Source organism: Tubulanus polymorphus, chromosome 4, assembly GCF_964204645.1.
Source record: "Tubulanus polymorphus chromosome 4, tnTubPoly1.2, whole genome shotgun sequence".
NCBI classification, from domain to species: domain Eukaryota; kingdom Metazoa; phylum Nemertea; class Palaeonemertea; order Tubulaniformes; family Tubulanidae; genus Tubulanus; species Tubulanus polymorphus.
This window is the reverse complement of record NC_134028.1, coordinates 26939543-26963703: the sequence shown is the minus strand read 5'-3', so window position 1 is coordinate 26963703 and position 24161 is coordinate 26939543. Positions and strand designations below refer to the sequence as shown.

The following is a 24161-nucleotide window of genomic DNA, read 5'->3' as shown; positions in this document are numbered from 1 at the left end:
TTTCGTGCGACACCAATCAATTGCTAGTTGTGTAATCGCTGAGACAGATTTTACCGATAAAATATGAATAGAAAACACCAGGATATTTGATTGGTCAATAATGACATCATCTAAGCTGCTCATGTATCTGCGCACTCGGTCTAGTGTAGCAGGGTTTCGTACCGTGGCGAGTCTCGATGCCATCAGGTTCGAATCCCTGCCGGGGGAGGATGGCTTATATTGTGTCTTAGTATGGCACAATTCACGGGGGATATTTACCGGGGACATTTTACTTTGTAGGATTTCTACCGGGGGTAGATATATTTGCCGGAGAGATTATTCTCCCAAGGCTGGCTGGACTCCGCCTATACGGAGGCCAAATCGACCTGTTCAAAGATAAACAACCTACGAACAACGATCTCAACTCGAAGATACAACAAGATAACGCCCTCCTACGATTTCCAGTGAGTCACGTTGTTGACAGACCGCCGTCACTGTAACAGTTCTCGCAATAATAAGAAAACTTGGACATCGTGTAAGAAAACTAGTTTTAAATTTTTCAAACGCGAGGATTTCGTCAAAAAAACGCTCAAGCTGCGGCTCGGCAAATATCGGGCCTTTCTCTTTCCTCTCTTGATATAATCCTATCCTCCTACCGCAGCTGTGAATATTGCCGAGATTTTTAGGTCGATAATCGGTGTTCATTGATTTAATCGGATACATCTGTGTGTTTATGCTACTTAAACGAATTCAGTTGTGCGTAAAACACGCGCGCAGTCGTTACATGTCACATCATCACCGACAACACCGACTAACATCAAACTATAACCTACCCGGAGGTAAGTTTATAGATAGCTCCATTTGAAATCATTAAGTATTTTGTTTTAGACAACTTACAAACAGTAGGTAGTTTAATGGGATCTGTGGACAGAGTAAACCCTGGGTCTTTGAAATTCATCAATTTACTCGATAAGTTTTTTAATCATTACCCTGTCAGTTCTGACTGACAGCTGAAGCATTTTAATCCCGCGGTATAACTACTGACATATTCAGGTAAATACTGAGGGACTTTATGAACCGGAAATCAGCTTTATAAGGAGTCTCATGTGAAACACGATATCTTCTCTCGCGACGTTCCAACATTACGGAAACGTGTGGGTTAGGGTCGGTCTAACATTCTAAGTAAAGAAAAAACTCTTCAATCGAAGTAAAACGATTATTGGGACATGAATTTTCCTATTTCATAGAAAAAAAGAAAGATCATACTTTTATATAATAGATTTGCCGATTACTGCAAAAAAAACAATGTTAACGTGTGAAGAGGTTTGTTTGCTGTCAGACCTCCGTTCTTAGAGGTGATTTGGTACACTACGTGTTTGTCTATACTCTGCGCAACCATGTATTGACCATGGATTCTTAAGAGGAATCATCCGATGATTCAAACAGCCTCCAAACCTCATTCATAGCCTGTGCCAGAAACGAGTCGGCGTAGTTTGACCAATCGTCCAAATCAACTTCCATCGTTGTTCAGCAAATCGATAAACCTAAAATATGTATGGAAATGTATTGAGATTGATATCTCGTCCAAATAAACACTTGTAGAACCCTTCAATCAATAATACTGCTTAATTAAAAACAATGTTTGGTTGTGGTTATTCTTAAAGCGGTGAACAAACAACAGCTGGAGCTAATGACACTTCAATACAACGATTAGATATTTCAAAAAATAAATTCACCAATTCCTTTCGCAGATACAAACAGCACTTAAACGATACTCGATATACACTTAGGCGCACACTCGTTCTGCAATGCACTCAGGCGCACACTCGTTCTGAAATACACTCAGGCGCACACTCGCTCTGAAACTACTTTTTCTTTTTGGAGTTGTGACGTCAGCTACGGAATCCTACGAATTGTTTTTTTACAATGTATTGTGACCACGTATTATCTGCTGCAAAATCATGACCTACATTATGTAGCATGTTAACGTTATATATTTATATCATTCGTATTTCAAAACTTCATTTTAAAACACATCGAATATAATTCTTAGTATATTTTGTGATATCATTAATGAATTAACGTGTAATGCATATTTCTAAGTATAGGTGTAATTCTTTTACGAATTCAAAATAAAATATCAATAGTTGATATAAATCATAAACATGTTTACATATACATGATTACCGTTTAATTACGCCATTGAAAACTATGCAATAAAGATGTATGGAAAATGCAAATAATGTTAGGAATATAACATTTTCTGCGAACAGATATCGACGCAGCTGTGACGAGGAAAACCTTGGTTCCCGCGCTGTAGAATCAAGTTAAACCATCTACGCACCACACACGCTACAGAGTTCAACAGTTGCCGACGAATTACTGGATACTGCTATATCAATAACACGCAATGTCATCGAATGGCAGCGATTCGTCGTGGATCAACAGAGCTGACGAGTTTTATAGAGAAATCAATGGCGACGAGGATTTCAAACTGAAATCTGAAACACAGTTTAAGGTACGAGTTTATGTCAAACGCACACGAAACACGGAAACATGTCAAACACACATGACGTAGGGAAACAGGAAGAAACAGAAACATGTTTCCGAGAATTTCTCCGTATCGTGGGCGTTTATTAGAAAAAATGGTTTTGGGATTTGTTTCCAAGTCAAATATGTTTCATTCCGTGTTTCCATGTTTTCCCTAGCTTTGATTTATTTTGGAGAGAGTCTTGTTGTTCGGGGATACACTCGGGTACACTTCCCAATATATGAGTTACAATTAACAATCAACTCGTTTATTTTGAATCAACTGGGATTCATTTGACAGAACGACTTCCATTAGTCATAATGATAAAGTTCATGACCCGAGTATCCGCAATAGCGAAAACGCAATTATTCAAAAGGTCATTTTGATCGGATTAAATCTACCAAAATAATTCGATCGATTTTTTCGCATCTCTTTCCAGGATTGAACAAAAACCTACTGTTACGTGCATATATATATACATAGTATATAGGGTTTTGTTTAGACTTTATGATAGAAATAACGACAGGTTGTTTGTTCAGCCAAATGCTTGCAAACTTACGTACATACCGAAGAGCTTTTTAAGGAGTTTATTCGAAATCGATTGAATCAGAACATTTTGATACAGTTGACACTCTACTTATAGCGGCAGCGTCCAGACCTGCAGAATCAGATTGTTTACACATTATAAAATGCTTTGCTTTTCAGAAGAAAATCTTTTTTTATTATTCGACCGCCTTCAACGGTTTACCGAATACACACGGACTGCTATAGGCCGAGTCTATGCTGTGTTCTTCCTATCGTGTATTCATGATTATTTGATACAACTGTAATAATAATAAATAATGATTATAGTATGATAATAATCATTATTTTAACTGGAGCTCCAAGGAGGAAACCTTTCTTCTGCATGAAACGCCTCAGTATTGTCCTTAAGTCGAGCTACCGGTTGAAATTCACAAAAAGCTACAGTTCGCTCGTTTTTAATGATGATTTCCGTATACATTTCACTTAATTAAATACTATATTAAAAAAAACCGAACCCAAACTGACGACTATTGTTTATCATTGTAACACATGGTACTTTTTAACGGCGAACAAATCGATTTTTTTTTTAGAATATTTTTCGCAATCTAAAAAATAGTTGTCACATATTTTCTGTGCGTTTAGTCGAGTAGAAATTAGTTTTACGCAAACAATAGCGAAGCACGTAAAGTAGGATGCTTCAGAAACAGGGAACTCTCAAATATACGATATTCATCTTTCACGTTTTACCCATCAAAACTGAAGTGCATCGATTTTTTCTTCGCGTCCAAATTTGATCCTTTATCGTTGATTTATGATAATATTTCAGTTTCAAAAACCCGGTTTCGGAAGTGGTTTGAATTTATGGTTCGAATCCTATAAATGGAAGGTCGCATTTTCGGCAATAGCTGCCTCGGGTCGGCGACCCGTTCATCGATCAGGAATCGGCGTTTCTGGATTCGTGACGATTCGAAAACATCCAGAACTTCCTGAAGACGATTTTTTCACGGAGGTAGGTTTCGATGAGCGCTCATTTATATATTCGAGCTAAGGCTTAGAAAACTAGTCCTATGTTTATGGAGTTGATGCATTGGACTTCAGTCAAATCAGGGTGACAGCTAACAAGGCACGGAAATATAAAATACATGTATATCATAATAGTATTCTAGCATCACTTTTAAACACAATTTTAGCGGAGTAAATGTATGCAATAAACTTGTAGCTTCCTATAACTCGTCAATCAATTCTGACATCACTACAGGACAGTGGTTTAGCCCTTACGCACACGGTAAAGAAAGATCGTTTTTATGCCTCGTGCGCTGAACGTTTTCATCGTTTGCGAGTAAAACTTTTACTCAAAACGTTTTATGAAAAAACGTGTTTTGTGTTTTGATGAAACAACCGTTTTGCCGAGTGCATCGGGTTTAGACAGAAATGCATTAACTACTTTAGCAAAAATTCCATTCCATTTCAATATTTTAATGTGATTTTGTGTCGTATTTTTCACGTCATGTTTGTGTAGATTTCTCTGAATTCTGATTGTGATTGATTTAATAAATCAAACTATAGAAATACGTTTTTTTCTTGTCACTTGTAGAAATGTAAAGTGACAAGAATTGATCGAGGTCGTGTTGCGGCTTATAAACACGTGTCACCGCCGTCTTTACAAAACAATATCGATATCTATCAATAAAGGAAATAGTATAATGTTATATTAACAATCACCGGCTTTCATATTCCGAATACGCGAATTTATCTGTTTCATTCAAATCACCATCTCTATCAGTAACCCCCGGGTTCCCGCCATCTCGATCAGTAACCCCCGGGTTCCCGCCATCTCGATCAGTAACCCCCGGGTTCCCGCCATCTCGATCAGTAACCCCCGGGTTCCCGCCATCTCGATCAGTAACCCCCGGGTTCCCGCCATCTCGATCAGTAACCCCCCGGTTCCCGCCATCTCGATCAGTAACCCCCGGGTTCCCGCCATCTCGATCAGTAACCCCCGGGTTCCCGCCATCTCGATCAGTAACCCCTGGGGTTCCCGCCATCTCGATCAGTAACCCCCGGGTTCCCGCCATCTCGATCAGTAACCCCCGGGTTCCCGCCATCTCGATCAGTAACCCCCGGGTTCCCGCCATCTCGATCAGTAACCCCCGGGTTCCCGCCATCTCGATCAGTAACCCCCGGGTTCCCGCCATCTCGATCAGTAACCCCCCGGGTTCCCGCCATCTCGATCAGTAACCCCCGGGTTCCCGCCATCTCGATCAGTAACCCCCGGGTTCCCGCCATCTCGATCAGTAACCCCCGGGTTCCCGCCATCTCGATCAGTAACCCCCGGGTTCCCGCCATCTCGATCAGTAACCCCCGGGTTCCCGCCATCTCGATCAGTAACCCCCGGGTTCCCGCCATCTCGATCAGTAACCCCCGGGTTCCCGCCATCTCGATCAGTAACCCCCGGGTTCCCGCCATCTCGATCAGTAACCCCCGGGTTCCCGCCATCTCGATCAGTAACCCCCGGGTTCCCGCCATCTCGATCAGTAAAAGGAAACCTTTAGACATTTTTATCAAGATGAATAATGAATGTAAATGAATATTGTATTGTTTGATGTTTATAGGGTAAGATATTTCAATTAAGAGGTCGTTTCTCGTCGGATAGTCCTGAACACGATGCTGTTAAATGCTCGCGCGGATTTACGATCAGGTTCACTGATGGTGTCAGTGATGACGTCAGCTCTTTTGATCTGATCTGTTCTACTGGTTCCACTAACTCACTCATCTGTCTGCGCGAGTTCGGTGATTTTGCCGATGCATTTCCGGTCGAAAATGAAGAAGAAATGAAGAACTATTGCCTTGCATATCCATTCAGGTAAAAATCATACATTTCTAATGCGTTGCTACTGAAAATATATGACTATTTCCGTATTATGACCTGAACACGACCGATTCATAAGATTCCACGGAGAGAGAACTGTAACTTGTTAATATTGTGAACAAAAATGTCAGTCGCACAGTAAACGACTTCAGTTCAAACTCGGTTAGAAAATTCATCGATTATACAATAAAAAGAGATTTGTTATATGTAGATATTTATTTCTATATTTCGACTCGTAAATAGTTCGCCATCTACTCTTGATTATATACGGTGACAGCTTGCCACATGAACCTAAAATAGATAAAACCACTGTCTGTCTGTCTGTCTGGTGCGCATACGTAATTAACGATATAATCCATACCCGTGTTTATACTGAAACGTATATGGATAGCATCTCATTAATCTTAAATCGTTTAATCATAAATCGTGTTTTGAAAAGAATACAAATATCGATAATATAATGGTCATTTGAAAAAGCGAATTGTTAACTAGGTTCGCGTTAGTTTCATAGGCTTTATACGATGTTAGATTAAACGACTCGACGCTCAATCCTGTTACTGATATACAGATTCAAGCCAGTCGAATCAATGCGATCAAGTTCGAACCCTGCCATAGATCAGTGGAAAACTCATCGATACTTTTCGTCTAGATTTTGAGATGGGAATCGTCTCTTCCGCGGTTTATTCACACGCGACGATCACTACATATGCATCGTTTATTGTTTATTTTATACGAGGGGTACCTTTAGTGTCGACCACACTTGACTGGTCACAACAAGGACTGGACATATTTACAAACCGGTCAAATCACTACAGCTCAGTGGCCTAGTGGTTAGCATGCTCGGCTGGCATACTGGAGTTCGCGGGTTCGAATCCTGCTAGGGTTAGGGTTACGAGTGACCTAGGGTTAGGGTTAGGGAAACGAGCCACCTAGGGTTAGGGTTGTGAGTGAGCTCGGCTTTCGACCGAGCCAGAGCTAGGGTTCCAGCTATCTTTTGCGAAAAAAGAGGATTTTATTTTAGATTTGTTCACATTTAAACAAAGACTCGGCAGTGTGACGCAAAACAAACATTTTAATGGAGACTCCACTAATGTAACCTCTCTTCTTTAAATCACATTCGAGTGGCCTGATTATTAAATAGTTCAGTTTTGTTTTTCTCGAGAATGCGTCATCTACAGTTCTCTTTTTCTTTTCTCGCATCCACAAATAACTGTTCAGTATTTCTACTACTCGCGTACATGAATTATTTCATTACTGTGATGAAAATGGACTTTAAAATGTTAATCGTATCTGTGAAGAATGCGTTGATATACTCAATATCAGTCAGAGATATTGATATGAATAGATGTTGTGTGTTTAAGGTATAGATCTATAGTAGACAGTCACAGACGAGCTCCTGATTCATTCGCTAAGATGATCTACCACTGTCACACAACCTACTCTTACCAGGCTAATGATGGAATGACAAGAACGGTCAGATTCCGATTCGTGCCGAAAGATCTCGATGTTGAATCGGGTCTCACTGATGAGCAAGATCAACGAGAACCGTGGTATGTATGTGTAGTGGATGTGAACCGGCCTCAATACGGTGTCCATGTTGTATTAACCTTTTAAACAAACAAAGCTCAGCTTTAAAATTCGAAGAAAGTATTTTCAACGAATCCACAAATTGTTGTAGCATAAAACCGGTTCGGGTTAGTCGGGTCGGGTTTCGTGCCGTGGCTGAGCCTAGCAATGGTATCTGAATCGAATCCCTGCTGAGGGAGGGGGACAGGTCCGCCTATCCTCACCCTACCTTTCAAGCATTGCCCCCCCCCCCCTAGATATTATCTTGTCGGGGATACAAAGTAATTTTTGTAAGATTTATCGCCCCTATGATTTGGTACATCTTGCTGGGCTTTCCCATGACAGTTATACAATAGCATCATGACGACTCATATATCTATATTTTCATCTCAATTCGAAGGAATCGTAAAGTTCGCGATGAACACAAGAACCGCGATGAAAGCTACCTCAATAACGAACTCATCAAACGCTTTGAAACAGACGGGTCGATCGACCTCGACCTTCAAATTCAGATCCGTGAAGGTCACGCGGATGATTACTTCAACGTCGGTTTAGAATGGAATTCCGAATTCCATCCGTGGCGTCCCCTAGCGGATGTCGTACTGACTACCCCTCTCCCGCTCGATATTAGCGAACCGATGACGTTTGATCTGGCTAACCGGCCGCCAATCCTCACTTATCATAAACCAGCTTCTGTATTTTCGTTCACGTCAGTTTCTTATGCTCGAGAAAAGGTAAGTCAACCATTAATTTTCGATCATATTCAACGATTTACTTTTTATGAAGCTTTTCCTTTACAGAAACTGAATCAAAACTATCGCATGTTTCAGAGTAAAAGCACGAAATTGTTCTCAGCTAAAAATTTGAGGCCATTGGAAATGAACTACTTTTACGTCTTGAGTCAAACTTTTAACCGACCTTGAAAAATGTGTTGTTATTATCACGTATTGCGTGTCGTATATTGAATGTCGTTTATCGTATATTGTTTTTTGTTTCTAAACTAGATCTATCCAGCTGTCCAGAGATCACGACAAGCCACGTCCAGAATCTGTTTAACGGATGACGGAAATTTCGATATTTCCGATTATATCTTACTGGTTAAAACGGCTGATATGGGTTCAGCGGGGACCGATAGGGATTTCTTTATATCGCTCAACGGTACCATCTACTTTTATCAATAAAACATGTTATATTTCTAGACGCTATTGTTTTGACGCCGTTAAAACATTACAATAATTGGGTTCATAGAAGTTCTTGAAGTCCTTAAAAGAAGTCCTTTTGAAATGTGAATGGATCAATTCAAAGCCTCGAGTATCATGGAATGGGCTCTAAAATCCTTAATCATTGTCCAATGTGATTGGTATCAGTCATTAGTTATCATCTGCAGATGCAAGATACAAGTATACCATTTAACAATGATCTCGCGTTATTTCTCTTCTGTCAAGTTAGTTTTCTTGTTCTTCTGTTTAGGTACGCAGGCTGTTACTAAGTCTATAAAACTGGACCATACGTTCCACGATGACTTCAAGAAAGGACGAGTCGATGCTTATAAGGTAAATATCACTTGAGATGTTGTTAGTTTAGAAATTCTCACGCGATCTAAACACCATCCGCGGTTTTTTCTCGTCGCAATAAATTGATTTTTCGTGACGCTGTCCTGACGATACGACCATACGACATCGACAAATAGATATTCAGTTTCATTTTTTCTGAAACAGCCACGCGCGTGGCGGTATAGTGTATTTCAATATAAATTGATCGGTTCAATGATATTGCGTGGATTGTTCATATCCCAAGTTATACCTATTTTTCCCTGTGGCTCAAAAGATGTAAGGAATGGGATGCAACTGATAGGAGACCACGAGGTGTGGATATAGATAGAACCAGTCAGTAGACCTGGTATGAGTAAGGAATATAATATATCGAACGAAACGCGGAGGATGGCCTGGACCAGAAATAAAAAGTTATGGATGCTCGAAAATAAATGTGTGTTTCGTAGGTTCGCCAAATATAATAGTAATCTTAATTCTTGAAGGTGTCGAATGAACGAGACGTTGGTCAAGTCAGGGCTATAGAGGTCAGTTTACGAGGACGTGGTCAAGATGACCACGCTATCGATTACGTCATAGTGTTCGACTGTAGCCGTAAGAAGTCAGTTGAATTCCCCTGTTACAGTTGGCTCAGAACAAACGCCATATTTCAGAAAGGAGACGGTAAGTCATAGTTTCGATATCTGGTATGTTTAGATGGCTATGATCTTGCCGTAGCTATCTGAGTATGGCTATAATGTGGACATAGCCAGCTGAGTGGCTATGAAGTGGACATAGCTATCTGAATATGGCTATGATGTGGGCATATAGCCAGCTGGGTGGCTATGATGTGGTTACGTGACAGTTACGAAGACTTCGGCTACCAGCACGTGTATAGAATATAACGATTCTTAACTTGTAATTTTCAATAGCGTCACTGTGCTACCAGGAAAAAGACGCGCATTTACGAAATTTCCGAAAACTTGAAGTTCAATGGCGCCGTGAACAGTTCCCGTGGCGCCATCTACCCGGGCTGTCGTCATCTATCGACCACGACAAACACAACGAACTCCCGCGAGATGTACAATTCAACGACGAGAAATCACGAGATTTCTTTCTACTATTTGGACAAGCAAGATTAAGATACAGGACGGTCGGCGCGTTGATGTCGCACGGATTCACGTCGCTGAAAGACTATCGAGATTTCGCGAACATCTGTCAAAAATCGGAAGGCGTCTACGATTATTTCTACGATCATTTCTGGGATGACGCGGAATATGGACGCCATTTTCTGACCGGAACGAACCCGCATCACCTGCGACGATGCACGGAACTACCGAATAAACTCGCTGTAGATGATGGTATGCTGAAACCATTTCTGGATCGAGGTAAATCTCTTGATGAAGAAATCAAGGTGAGAATGACTTTTTTTGTGTCATCGACGAAATTTTGATATTTGACATTTTTGATTCGTCACCTGTTTCATGTTAAAGCGTCCATTTTTGACTATCTAAAAATATTTGTTCAGAAATCTGATCAAAACTTCGCTTGATCCAATATGGGCCGCCTCATACATGGAAAAATGATACCTTTCTTTCTTTCTCATAATCGGCGGTTCACTTAAGATTTGAAATCAGTTCATTTCTATTACTGGCAGGTTTGTTATTGTTAGCTTGATCATGATTTTAAATAAAATACAGGGTAAATAGGTGGCTGGCCAGGTCGATTTTTGAGCTTAGCAGAAAAGACAAACAAGCTGTCAATTTCTTAGCCAAATAGATAATGGCTATGAGCAATCTGTTTACGCCAATCTCGTGGATGATATGTAAATACGATGAATGTAATTTCAGGATGGTCACGTGTATATTCTGGACTACAGTGATCTGACCGGTATTCCGCGTTATAACGTGTCCGGTGAGACTCGATACGTGGCCGAACCTATCGCGTTACTGTACGTGAGGAAATCAGGACACTTAGTACCGATAGCGATACAACTACAGCAAACACCAGGACCGAACAACCCCGTATTCCTTCCCTCTGATTCCCAGGATGACTGGACTCTGGCTAAGATACACGTGAAATGCGCCGATAGTCAGATACATCAGATGTACTATCATTTATCCAGGACTCATTTCATAATAGAAGCTATAGCAGTAGCGACTATGAGACAGTTACCGTCTGCGCATCCAGTATTCAAGATGTTGATTCCACACATGCGTCACACGATCGCTATCAATACGATTGGTCGAGTTGCGCTTACAGGTGAAGGGAAGGTCGTCGATAATACAATGGCGATCGGCGGTGAGTTCTCTTAGAAATATCTCTTTGAGGCCTTTTGTTGTTGTTACTTAGAGCATGGATATTTCTAAGAAAAAATAGAAGAGCGAAGGGGTGGAATAAAATTTTCCAAAAGCATCTTTTGGTAAAAGGCGTGTCAAAACAGAAGGGATCAGGAAAAAATAAGAATATTTTTTTTTGTTATTTGAGTATTGTCCATTAACACATCTTTAAACTGGCAACAAGGAACTATAAATCGCGCATTAATTAATCAAACACTCTAGTCCGAGATAACTAGTGATTTAGATGGAAGTAAAACGTCCCGCAGAAGTAGTGATAATTCGAAAAGTATGAAATTCATTGATAATAGATGTTGGCGTTATGGTTTTTGTTTGGTGAACTTTCGGATTAGATTCTTGTGTAAAACTCAGTTTATTCATATCATTGAATTAAAGATGTATTTATTGATTATAGGAGGTGGCCACATTCAGTATATATCAAAACTGTATTCACGATTTAACATCAGCGAACTTTTCCTCAAACAAGATATGAAAAATCGCGGAGTCGACGACCCCGAGAAACTTCCGTTTTACCACTTCCGGGAAGATGGCTACCTGATCTGGGACGCCATTCACGCATTCGTCGTCGAGATGACGTCATTGTTTTATAAATCAGATAATGATGTAGTCGCCGATGAAGAGATACAGGCCTGGCTGGCTGACCTTCGCGAAAATGGATTCCGTCAATACGAAGGCCATGAGGACCATGGAATCCCAGAACGGTTTGTATTCTAACAACAGAATGTCCAGAAATGGTCTTAAATGACAGGTTATGGTAGTTACATTGCCTCTAGAACCAAAATCAGCTAAGACTGACAGGTCTTAAGTTAAAAGTTTCGCTATAGAAATATGATCGTGCACTGGCATTAGGTTTTTTGTTTGGCTATATAGAACCAAAATTGGTAAACGCCTCTAAGTAAGTTGTTAGATTGGATAAAGCTGAAGAGTTCCGACATGTCTTGAGTTGTTAGATTGGAATTTAAAGAATTCTCAACTGTCAGTCAAGTATTTTCAGTAACGATTAATAAATAGACTGACGCATCTTAAATTACTTTATTGGGAACTTTTGAGTAATGAAATGAATTTGTAGCTTTATGATTTAATAATGATTTGTTTTCTGAAAGATTTGAAACGAAGAGGTTACTAGACGAGTGGATAACAATGTTGATATTCTCAGCATCGTGTCAACACGCAGCCGTCAACTTCAATCAAATGGACTATATGGCATTCGTACCCAACTATCCACTGACCATGCTGCGACCTCCACCAACAGAGAAAGGCGTGGTCAATATGGATCTAATTATAGAATCACTACCTAATTGGCTGCTCAGTGCTAATGCATTAGCCGCTGTTTATCCGCTATCGCAATACAGTTCGGAAGAGGTAATTTGTCTCATCATCTATCTAAAGAGCTTGTTCTCAAGTCGAGAAATAACTCAAATTCGTTTTTTATTTCAGATATTTCTGGGTGAATATCCGAATGATTATTTCACCGATCTGGAACCGAGGGATTTGATGAAGAAATTCAGTAAAGCCGTAAAACAAATAAGCGCCACGATACACGAACGGAATAAAACTAGAGAAGTGCCGTACGTTTATTTACTACCAGAGCGGGTTCCAAGTAGTATCGCTATTTAATGATAACACTGAGGAGGATTCAGTGTTTTCATCCGAACTATTCAACACATTCAATCTGCTGTTCTATACTCGACAACCCCCTAGTCGCCATCCTTACAAAAACTGATCGTCGATACTTTGTGAAATGAACCGCTCCTCAGACATACCCCCCCCCCCCCCCCATTGAAATGGTATTCTCCTACGGCAGGGGTTCGAACCTGATCGCAGCATCGCTAGACTTAGACACGGCACAAAACCCTTCCATTATTATACCGAGTGCGCAGGGGCTACCTGCGCAAGGAACCATAATCGCTGTAGCAGATTTCACGGATAAATTACAAATGGGAAAATCCAGGCTGAAATAAAAAGGCTTTTCTGATTGGTTCATAATGACATCATCTCTAAGCTGCGCACTCGACCAATCAGGTAGGTTTCCGGGTCAAGGTAGTCTCGATGCCATCAGGTTCGAAGAGGTTGATTAAAAAGTGATGAATTGAAGAGACTGGTAACTGTATTCACACACGCTGTCGAGCGAGGTTGACTTACTCATTACAAAACTGTCGTCGATTAAAAATGTCACTAGGCGTAAAATGAAACGATGTAGAATTAATCCCCGCTACTACAGTTTTTCTTACGGTTGAACTGTTTTTAGACTAAACTTTGTAAAAAACATTTATTCAAATGATTCACATCTTTCTATTCAAGCGTATAAACAAAACGTTTACCTTATTTAATACTTTTGTGTCGGGCATTTAAAATATTACTACGTCATCAATTTGTTGTTGTGTAAAAAATATAATATATTTTATTTATACAATCAAAAACAGCATTAGAGTTTATTTACAGTCAGTATAACACAGCGAGTATTCATAACAGTTAATCATCTGTACAGACACGCAAATCAATACCGGTCGACTTTTTTCGGAAGTGGGTTTCGCTGAAAAAATAATACATAAACAGTGCATCACTTTAAGGTATGATCAAATTTCACCGCTCGATTCAGATCAGTTCAATCCGGATTTTGATCTCAGGCGTGGGTCCGGGGTATCGCAAAAGAACAACGGGACGCGGCGCCCACGTAAAGACCCCGGACCCCTTATTTTTACATCTGCCGACAAACTCATTGTTCATTGCAACTGTCCATCAAGCCGTAATGTATGTAAGATAATTTTTTCCCGTTAATCAGTGAATTCCGCATCGCTCGATGGATCTGAATGAAGTCGGTTCTACGGTATTTATTCTTCCATTCTAAGCCACCGGCGCGATGTTTATTTTTTGGATTTTAGTTATCATTTTCAGATGCTTGATGCCGAAATACGCGCCGACAGAGGCTGCTGTGATCACCACCACACCAACTCCGACCCCAACCCCGATATAAATAGCTTGGTTATTACTGTCTTCCGTCACTGGTTGGATCGCTGAAAAATAAATATATACATATCTATTATTTCGGTTGTTCAGATCGGATAGTTCACTCCACCAATCGCAGGCTGCTCGGGGCCTCAGACCACACGTACATTCAGGCGGATGGTGCCACTTGTATTTTTGCTATTCGATTCTTCGCGCGCTGCTTTATACGACAGTGTATTGTTACCCCTGTTATTATAATGATCAAAACTACACCGACCGCGACACCGACACCGATATAAATCAATACCGGTCGACTTTTTTCGGAAGTGGGTTTCGCTGAAAAAATAATACATAACCACAGTGCATCACTTTCATTCATATACTGGAGGCAGGTTATGGATCGTCTTTACCGATTTTTTAATACTGTTCCACCGCATTCGTCACGATCAGAATACATTTTAAACTATTCCGAAATAGCGTAACCAGAAGCGGTCGGTTGAGAGTCTGATAGAAGCGGCCGGTTGAGAGTCTGATAGAAGCGGTCGGTTGAGAGTCTGATAGAAGCGGTCGGTAGAGAGTCTGATAGAAGCGGTCGGTAGAGAGTCTGATAGAATCGGTCGGTTGAGAGTCTGATAGAAGCGACCGGTTGAGAGTCTGATAGAAGCGACCGGTTGAGAGTCTGATAGAAGCGGTCGGTTGAGAGTCTGATAGAAGCGGTCGGTTGAGAGTCTGATAGAAGCGGTCGGTTGAGAGTCTGATAGAAGCGGCCGGTTGAGAGTCTGATAAGAGCGGCCGGTTGAGAGTCTGATAGAAGCGGTCGGTTGAGAGTCTGATAGAAGCGGTCGGTTGAGAGTCTGATAGAAGCGGTCGGTAGAGAGTCTGATAGAAGCGGTCGGTTGAGAGTCTGATAGAAGCGGCCGGTTGAGAGTCTGATAGAAGCGGTCGGTTGAGAGTCTGATAGAAGCGGTCGGTAGAGAGTCTGATAGAAGCGGTCGGTAGAGAGCTGATATGCTGTATAGGGGGATTCAAGGGCTTGTCGCATAAAATCACGAAAAGATGATACAATAATGGATGCTACGATTAAAGTGTGAAACAGCGGCTGTTGTTTCTACTATCCGTGAAATGTCTATGAAATTGGTCATTTTGCATCTTTGATTTTGTTCTTTTTTCAACCCGTTTTTAAAACCTATATCTAGTATCGTGTTACGCATATACGAACGACTTAATCACGAATGTATATGACACAAATATAGGGTTCGACACCCGGTGAGTGATCGTTATTTTAATATCGCTACTTAGTCGTAACACATACCGGCGCCTTTCAAAACGTTGAATGATTAATTCTCTCACCTTCACAAACCGGTTTCTCTCCTTCCCACGTGCCATTTTCGGCGCAGGATAATTTATCGTTGGCGCTGTTCTTCAACTTGTAACCACTTTGACATGTATAGGTGGCCACGGCTGGGTATCTGGTCGATAGCGAGGTAAACGTCGCAAACTCTAACGACAGCGGTTCCCCACAATCGACACCTGATACGACATAAATCATAATTCTATTGATATGTAAACTGATAGCTCGTATGTAAATACAGTTTTTAGCTTGGACGATCATTACATATCGACGATGTATCGAAAAGATGAATTGTATATTGAATTTAGAAATAAATTATAATCGAACACAAACAAATCTATCATTTTAATGATCATTATGATGGTTATATGATCTGAACATCATGTGACAAAAATCAATTATTTTCTTTAGAATTTCTTGTACATTCCGCGGCCATAAGATAATCATTTAACAGTATCCGGTGTGAATAATTACCGAGACAAACTAAATCCGGGATCCATTTTCCATTTTCGTCGCATCTTTTTGTGTCGTTTTCATTTTCGAAAATGTAGCCTTCGTCGCAGGTATATGTGGCTATTTCATCGTAGGTGGTCATATCGAAGTCGACTGTACCGTGAGCTATACTCGAGGCTGCACCGCAATCCTTTTCTAAATCGCCGTACAAAAATATCATCCTAATTCCCGACTACAATTCATCGATTAATACTATAATCTTATCTTTCTATTTAGTACGTACTCACGCATACAGGTGGCGTCCAATCAGTCCACATCACAGTCGTCGCGTTAGCTTCACACGTTCTAGTGACGTCACCGGATATGACTTCGTATCCGGGTAAGCACGTGTAGGTTAAGACGGTCCCGTGTTCGTAACCACGTTCGTTGATTGGTACGCTCACAGACCACGTGGCATTGTCGATGGTATCCGGAGCGTCTGTGCAGGTTTTAACTAAAAATGATGACGCGCATTAGCCGCAGTCCTCGTCAGTGTCGAGGTGCAATACAGACATGTATGATATGTTGAATATAGAAAGATGATCATCAAATACCCGGTAGTTAATTAAGCCAATCGCCAAGTTTAGATGAACAATCCAATAGGTCTTAAAAATTGGGAAACGACACAGAACAATACAAACAAACAAACAAACAAACAAACAAACAAACAAACAAACAAACAAACAAACAAACAAACAAACAAACAAACAAACAAACAAACAAACAAACAAACAAACAAACAAACAAACAAACAAACAAACAAACAAACAAACAAACAAACAAACAAACAAATGAATGCTTACGGTAACAATTGATTTCTCCGTGGTCTTTCTGCAATAGCCAGGTCTGATTGCGCAAACAAATACGTCTGCCGTTATCGTTTGCGGTAAGGTTTGTTTCTGCTATTGGTTGACATTTATAGATAACTTCAGATAACCATTTATTGCCGAAAGTCGTGGTGTAATTAGTCAACGGTATTGCCGGTGGATCAGGGCATGGCATATCTACAAAATATGATATCTACGTCATACCACGGCTGCGTTCTCGAGTATTTTTAGAAATAGGACATAGAAAATTAAGTATATCGAAAAATTGAATGTTCTTGTTTAAGCAAACCAGAATTTGTCATGTTATAATATCTTTTAGCATTTCAGTCATCAGACTGTAGGCCTATTTTGCAACCCCTATCATGATTACAGGTGAACCTAGAATGGGTTCAGATGTAAGTCATGATTTTAATCTAGAAAAGCAGGTGTACATCGGTTACGATTGTCAGGGACGCTGTACGGCGAGTAAAGGTCAGTTTCAAGACAGCATAGGTCGATTGTGACAGGGAAATACTGTCGAATAGTAGAGAGAAAGTAGAACATACGCGAATCGTTGTATGTGACAACAGCTAATATAAAACCGACCTACGTACTTAGCCTGCGATATACTGATGATGGACAATAACTATTGATCCAGCTTTCTCCATTCTCTAGTTTGCCATCGTGTATGTAATGCGCACAATTACAGTCATTATTATCTTGAGCTTGACCTCCGACTACGTTACCTAAACGGATTTCATTGAAAGTCATAAGAGAAACCTTTTATTGATGAAGCATCTATAAATGTCCGATTTAGAACTTACTCGGACATCGGCACGATTCAGCGCAGGATAGTGGACAATTAGTAGGTACGTGCGTCGTATCTGTGTCGCAGTCACCTCTGGCAGCCGACTCTGGACAATCAGACTTCTGAGCTACATTATCCACGCAGGTATTTGCTAAAATCCATAACAAAACAACAGTGAAATTTACTCACACAATTAGATCCGGGGCTGGTGACGCTTACAACAGTGTTAGCTGATAACTAGGACCTAGTTTCACTGTTTTCTGAGTCAGAATTTGACTTCTAAGTTTACCAACTGTTAATCGGAGCCAATAGTTTAACAGGTCCTAGTTAATAAGTTGGAAATAAAGTCTTAATTAAGTTAATCAATGTTTTAACCCTTCAACCCGTCGACTCATAGCCCTAAACTGTGGAATTAGCCAAACAGTTATATTAAACTCTCAAAGTTGAATGCAACCCAGCGTTTTATCAAAGTTACAACGAGTTATACAAACTTCCGTGGAGCTGTGAGCTACATCAAACTCACAAAATGGGAAACCAGGCTCAGAGTTGTCAAGATCAAACACATAACAGCAACTCATGACTAAATATCGGTAACTTACTCGTCGTAGTTAGTGTGATCCAGTGACTAGATGATATAACAGTAATTATTGCGCAGATTGAAAATAAATGCATTCTCGGTCTCGACTCAAACAATGTCTGCCGAATCTGTCGCAGTATTCTGATGATGTATTCTAACCGTTCTCAATCTACCTAAAATACATACGCATATTCAAATACAGTCTGACGTCATTTGGTTATATGTTCATATAGGATAAAAACGTGGTCAGTTTGAAAACGCGTGTGTGTGACGTGGCAACGCGTGTGTGTGACGTCATACACACGCGTTCGTCGAGTTTTATTTGAAATGAATATAAAAATCATAAGCGCGTCTTGAATTTAATGTTTTTCAAATTGGTTTTTAAAGCGTAATCTCAATATGAAACTAGTCAAAAGGCTATATAACGGCACAAAGCACAATAGCAAAAGAATTCCCAAGCACTTCTTTGAAATTTGACATAAATCATGTTGAATCGCGAGGAAGGTTTTTCTGTTGGCGACAATTTCTAGATTTATATTCAGTTATATAATACGTTCTTAAGACAGGAGCGTCAATATATTCTACCATAAAATATATATATAAAAACTATAAAATATTTTCTAAACATTTTTGCTTATTTCGAAATCGTTTTCTAGTCAATAAAGTCTAGGTAAGGAAGCTCGTGAGTTTCTAACTAAAGCCGATACACTCAAGTTTTCTATCGGTTTTGTTACCGAAAAAACAATTACAATAAGCAAACTATGGATGAAAAGAAATGTAGTTCGACCTAAAATATCCCGAAATTTTAGTAGCTGAAATTTGTTGGGTAAATGTGAACTTGAATCATAAATCCACACCACAAAAACGGATAAAGACATCTTTGATGTTTTTCTTGCAATAAGAGAAAAACTGATTTTATAAAATCATTTTTAAAAAACCACGTACAGGAGACAAAAATAGGACCTTTCTTGGCAGGAACCTAAGGAAGTACAATTTATGAGATCGCAGTGTAAATCGAGTACCTACTTCACGAGAGGAACATTAAATATCAAAACCAAGAGGCTATCAGTTTGTATATAGGCCTATAGCCCTATTTGATGTTAAATTATGATATGATATGACATGATATGATATGATATTATATGATATGATATGATATGATATGATATGATATAAATTGCTATATTCCAGACACGAATCTCATCATCATCATCAATATAATATGATATTGCGCAACATCTACCCGAGATGTGGTTTCCTAAAGTAACCTCCACACACTGACACAGTACGAATCTATTCTTTATTTGTTTTTGTTTACTGAAAACGATACGATATTCTAAAAAATAACTTAATTATTCCATACCTTTATATAGATTAAATGTTTTTGTATTGTTTATCGCTGCTATTCTGATGTACTACTGCGTATAAATTCCACATTCTATTTCGCGCGTGTGATCATAGACACCGTCGTCACCCAAAAAACACTGATATATCAAACTCGTGTCGTACAACATATATAATATAACAACTATAAAACAGAATTCAATGAATATATCGAGAAGTGAGGCTACCTTTTCAACGCGAAGGTAATTTATTCACTAGAATTTTGATAGCTAAATTCCCATTCAAGTTTGTCATCGATTAAAATCATGTCGTTCGTACATTCTCGGTAAAGTTTAAAAGTGGTTCCGATCTTTTATATTCGCGTATATCTAGACGTTTATTGTTGCTGCACGCAATAAGCAAACGAATATTTTCTCATCATTAACATTATGCTATTCAGCCGTATATTGTAACTGATAATTGGATGTACACGATATCGCCAAATTATTCGAACGTTCTTTCAGTTGTAAGAGCGGCATGCGAAAAAAATAATCGGCCAGCTCGACACCGCCTGACAGTTTGACCTAATGAAGTCCTGAGGCTACGGTTGGAAAATGATTGTCTAATATTATAAGGATCAATTTTATGCGCGTGAGAATCATGTATTTACCTTAATTGAATAAGACACAGATTTAAAGGATAGTTCGATTTGCGCTTTATAATAAAAATTCTCGTTGGTTTTGAGAATCGGGTTGCGAAGATTCTAAAGGGTATTCCAGAATAAAATGGTACTCATTCCCATTAGTTTTCATAACGTATATAGATCACAGTTTAAACAAACAAACCAAAGCTCACAATTACAAATAATCTCACAATCGTCACACAACGACGAACGCTTCCCAAATGTGTTTTTCGCAATTCGTATAAAAAATGGCACAATATGACTTTGTGAAATCGTCATCGCATTTAAGTCGTTAAATTACTCAACATTACTCGTGTCTGTATCTTTGAGTTCGAATTTATACACGTGTATTTTTTCTAATTCAGTTACTTAATACATAATATAGATGTATATTAAGTGATCTTTTGGATAAGTCGTAAACATAATGATCATCACAATGACATATAGTGAATTTCACTGTAATACGACGTGTGAGGAGATGACTTTAAGAATGTGACGACTCAAGCGGGTTTAAATGTACCACGAGATCCGGTCACAGTCGTTTCTGTTCAACCTACAGAAAAAATTACTTTTCAATTTGCGTATAATACTTTGTATACGTCGTCTCCAGGCAACGGCGGATTTGCTCGAACGGCGAATTTAATAAGTTTTCGAGTGACGCTCGTTTATGTGATGGGAATAATGGTATTTACCTGTCAGCGGAAATGGGAAACGAGTTACGTGAAATTATCGTATATCGATTCGTGGCTGCTCGTAATAAACTGGAGCTAATAAACCTTTCATACAGATATACTATACTGCTACTGCGGCTGTATGCTGCAGATAGTGTGAGATCTAATACTCGTACTGGACATAAGCACGATTCTGTTTGTAATGATAATAGAAACCCACAATTATATTGAATGAATCTTTATTCAGATCGAACTTTGCACATTTTTAAGACAGATACATCTACGGTAACTGCGTGCGTCGTCGAAGTCTGAATAACCATTTGTTTCATAATCGTGGGTTTACTATCAATTACGTAAAAATCTTTCCGGATTATAATTGGAATTTGAAACTTCGATAGGATTCTGAATTCGTGAAGGCTGTTATCGTGAATGCTGGGTGATGGTATTCTGTCGATTACGTATAAACGAACCTTATGAACGATTATATACAATACGCAGTTAAAGGCTCACTAGGATGAAGACTGTTCTTAGAGTTTGTACATTTTACAAACAAATCGAAAGTAAATCGGGATTTTATGTCGTTGAACTATGCGGAAGATATTAACACGTGTTTTATAGTCAACATAGCGTGCATTTATACGTGCATTGTGTTATGAATAGAATGGTGAACTACTGTATCATAAATAACTATATGTATTTAGTCGTCTTGTTTTTGATATCAGGTAGGTCCGGTGTCACGTGATTTAGAAGTATAGACCCCGAAACTGTTACATTTATCAACTAACTTTCCAACACTGTGGTTTTTAACTCGTTGATATCATCGCTGTTGTTCCGAAGGCTATTTTCGATGGTTTTTTTACAGATTTCTCAAGCGTCACTGGTGAAGTATTTGATGGAACGAATCTGTCGTGTTACACTTGTAAGGATGCGTTTAAATTGAAATTTAACGCAAAAAGCGAATGTCTTTTTAACCTCTCAGACATTGACGTCATTCGATGCGGCAAAAGAGACAAGTATTGCAAGGTTAGATTAAACTGATTTGTCTAGACTTTCAATCAGGTTACACCCTCTGTCTCACTGACCAGCCTTAGCTGGATTTATATTGTATTTCAAAGAGTGAAGGTTCGGTCATTTTTTTCAGTTGGTTGATACAGTTTTTGTAAGGAGCATGAATCCAATGCAAATAACATATTCTGGTGGCCCTTAATTCTCAATTCGCCTTTAAAACAGCTATTTTGGATGACGCGATATTTTTACTGGTTCAATGGTTTTATTATCTCTAAATCTCGTGTCCAAAATCGACCAAAACCTCGAGTGAGTCAATAACATGGTCGAGTCCCATGTGAAATATCTTTGCTGGCTACGATTGTACCCTTTTTGGTAATGATAAAATGGTCTGCGGTAAAGAGCTTGATAGCTGTATATTTCATCGATTCATTATGAGAAACGTTCATTCGATTTCAACTGAATCATTGATTAAGATTGAACACGAAAGACGGAGTAACTACCAGCAAACCTGGCAAAGTTGAAGCCATAATGTAAGAAATAAGATGTTTACCTTTACAATACAATAATCTATAAAGACCCGAAAGGCTGGAACTCGCTATAGAAAAATTAGTTCTCACATCTTTTGGAAATGATCTCATTCATCTGATTGAATTTAAGTATGATATATGTATATCTGATGTGACACGTTTTGTCTCCTGTAATGAGTAGGTGTATGAACGGGGTATGTATGCGCGTGAATGTGAGTTTATGGGCGACTGGATCTTTCAACCGTCGTCCAGCGCCATTTTTTATTTACTTATGCTACTTCGTATCGTTCATAAATCATTGTTTTATTGCTAACCTTGATAAGTGCAAACCTCGATTACTATATCTGCGTTTGCAGTTCCATATTGTATTGTTTGCAGTTCCGTATTGTATTGTTTGCAGTTCGATATTGTATTGTTTGCAGTTCCATATTGTATTGTTTGCACTTCCATATTGTATTGTTTGCAGTTCGATATTGTATTGTTTGCAGTTCGATATTGTATTGTTTGCAGTTCCATATTGTATTGTTTGCAGTTCCATATTGTATTGTTTGCAGTTCCATATTGTATTGTTTGCAGTTCCATATTGTATTGTTTGCAGTTCCGTATTGTATTGTTTGCAGTTCGATATTGCATAATTCGATATGAGTTGATAAAACTCAGTTTGATTTTATTACTCTCAGGTTGAACGTCAAGAGGTCCAAGGAGTCGTCATCAATATAGAACGAGGCTGCGCTGATAAGTGTTACTGGGGATGTCGCTATAACGGATTCGGTTTGACCTATTTACGATGTACTTCCTGTTGTAATCAGGCGGAGAAGTGCAACACCGGAAATACCGCTACAAGATTGATGACGTCACTGGCTGTGATTGTAGTATGCGCAGGCGCACTGATGTTGCGGGGATAGTCAGCAGTATTTGTGTTCACGTCGTTTATTCGGTATAAAACTAAATTCCGTCCGAAATAAAATCAGTGATTTTACACAATTCAATTAATCATCTATTTATCTTATGAGCTTAACCAGTAGCATAATTCCCATAGAAACGTCGAGGATTTTTAACCCGGGACCCAGTTCGACAGTTGTGAGTTAACTCATTGAAAATAAACTCAGAGTTAACTCATTGAAAATAAACTGAGAGTTAACTCATAGAAAATAAACTCAGAGTTAACTCATTGAGAATAAACTAATTCTAACTCAGAGTTAACTTTAACTTTCACAAGTTCATCTCGTCTCGATCGTTTAATTAATAAAAAAAAAAATCGCTCTTTTAGGTGGAATATTTTTCTCAACGGTGACGTCATAACGAATTGAATTTAACACACAATCGTCTTACGTCAAATTGCTCCTCTCTATTTAATCTAATGACGGATTTTTCCTCTTCCTCGTACGGAATATTCTTAATAGCCTTCAATTAGAACTCATCAACTCTACTCGGCACTAGCTGCCATTATCATTAATCAGTTCTTATTATGCTAATAATTATATCGCAAATGTCAGGATCGCGCATCAGTTCGAGCGATTACAAATTATCGCATAATAATACAAAAGTACCATGGAAAAAAGAAACCTTAGAAAATTGATTTCTGACAGATTTAATTCCATCAACCTAATAATTT

The 24161-nt window shown here is 39.2% G+C and overlaps 3 protein-coding genes across 4 annotated transcripts; 2 read left to right on the top strand and 1 right to left on the bottom strand.

Annotated features, from left to right (window-relative positions):
- The first annotated feature begins 2389 nt into the window (after positions 1–2389).
- Positions 2390–13701, top strand: LOC141904528 (polyunsaturated fatty acid 5-lipoxygenase-like). The gene is made up of 13 exons (XM_074793121.1): positions 2390–2497; positions 3861–4043; positions 5647–5897; positions 7265–7453; positions 7870–8203; positions 8474–8627; positions 8940–9022; positions 9505–9682; positions 9931–10412; positions 10849–11299; positions 11750–12056; positions 12459–12717; positions 12793–13701. The coding sequence occupies exons 1-13, from the start codon at positions 2390–2392 to the stop codon at positions 12970–12972; spliced, it is 3159 nt and encodes a 1052-aa protein (XP_074649222.1). The 3' UTR covers positions 12973–13701.
- A 205-nt stretch (positions 13702–13906) lies between these two features.
- On the bottom strand, positions 13907–19852 carry LOC141903698 (protein lev-9-like). Of its 2 annotated transcripts, XM_074791936.1 has the most exons (10): positions 19699–19852; positions 18358–18508; positions 17775–17909; positions 17565–17696; positions 16948–17148; positions 16389–16598; positions 16127–16300; positions 15652–15831; positions 14469–14637; positions 14230–14369 (listed from the first exon to the last, which is right to left on the bottom strand). In XM_074791936.1, exons 2-9 carry the CDS (start codon positions 18428–18430, stop codon positions 14471–14473), a joined length of 1272 nt encoding a protein of 423 aa, XP_074648037.1. In that variant the 5' UTR covers positions 18431–18508; positions 19699–19852; the 3' UTR covers positions 14230–14369; positions 14469–14470. The 2 variants fall into 2 exon arrangements, with proteins under 2 accessions (XP_074648036.1, XP_074648037.1); XM_074791935.1 differs by lacking the exon at positions 14469–14637 and having other exon boundaries at positions 13907–14369; positions 19699–19851.
- Positions 19853–21439: 1587 nt separating this feature from the next.
- Positions 21440–23452, top strand: LOC141904643 (uncharacterized). Its single transcript, XM_074793276.1, has 3 exons — positions 21440–21733; positions 21874–22034; positions 23227–23452. Exons 1-3 carry the CDS (start codon positions 21664–21666, stop codon positions 23449–23451), a joined length of 456 nt encoding a protein of 151 aa, XP_074649377.1. The 5' UTR covers positions 21440–21663; the 3' UTR covers position 23452.
- The last annotated feature ends 709 nt before the right edge of the window (positions 23453–24161 follow it).

What these genes read in the sequence shown, in the direction of transcription:
- LOC141903698 (XM_074791935.1), bottom strand. Translation starts at nt 18,430, where the DNA reads ATGCATTTATTTTCAATCTGCGCAATAATTACTGTTATATCATCTAGT. An exon ending in GATCACACTAACTACGACGA is followed by an intron (nt 17,910 to 18,357) that starts GTAAGTTACCGA and finishes TATGGATTTTAG; the next exon opens with CAAATACCTGCGTGGATAAT. An exon ending in GACGCCACCTGTATGCGTGA is followed by an intron (nt 16,301 to 16,388) that starts GTACGTACTAAA and finishes ACGGCGATTTAG; the next exon opens with AAAAGGATTGCGGTGCAGCC.
- LOC141904643 (XM_074793276.1), top strand. Translation starts at nt 21,664, where the DNA reads ATGAATAGAATGGTGAACTACTGTATCATAAATAACTATATGTATTTA. An exon ending in CGTCTTGTTTTTGATATCAG is followed by an intron (nt 21,734 to 21,873) that starts GTAGGTCCGGTG and finishes GTTTTTTTACAG; the next exon opens with ATTTCTCAAGCGTCACTGGT. An exon ending in AAAGAGACAAGTATTGCAAG is followed by an intron (nt 22,035 to 23,226) that starts GTTAGATTAAAC and finishes TATTACTCTCAG; the next exon opens with GTTGAACGTCAAGAGGTCCA.
- LOC141904528 (XM_074793121.1), top strand. Translation starts at nt 2,390, where the DNA reads ATGTCATCGAATGGCAGCGATTCGTCGTGGATCAACAGAGCTGACGAG. An exon ending in TTTCTTTATATCGCTCAACG is followed by an intron (nt 8,628 to 8,939) that starts GTACCATCTACT and finishes TCTTCTGTTTAG; the next exon opens with GTACGCAGGCTGTTACTAAG. An exon ending in CATATTTCAGAAAGGAGACG is followed by an intron (nt 9,683 to 9,930) that starts GTAAGTCATAGT and finishes AATTTTCAATAG; the next exon opens with CGTCACTGTGCTACCAGGAA.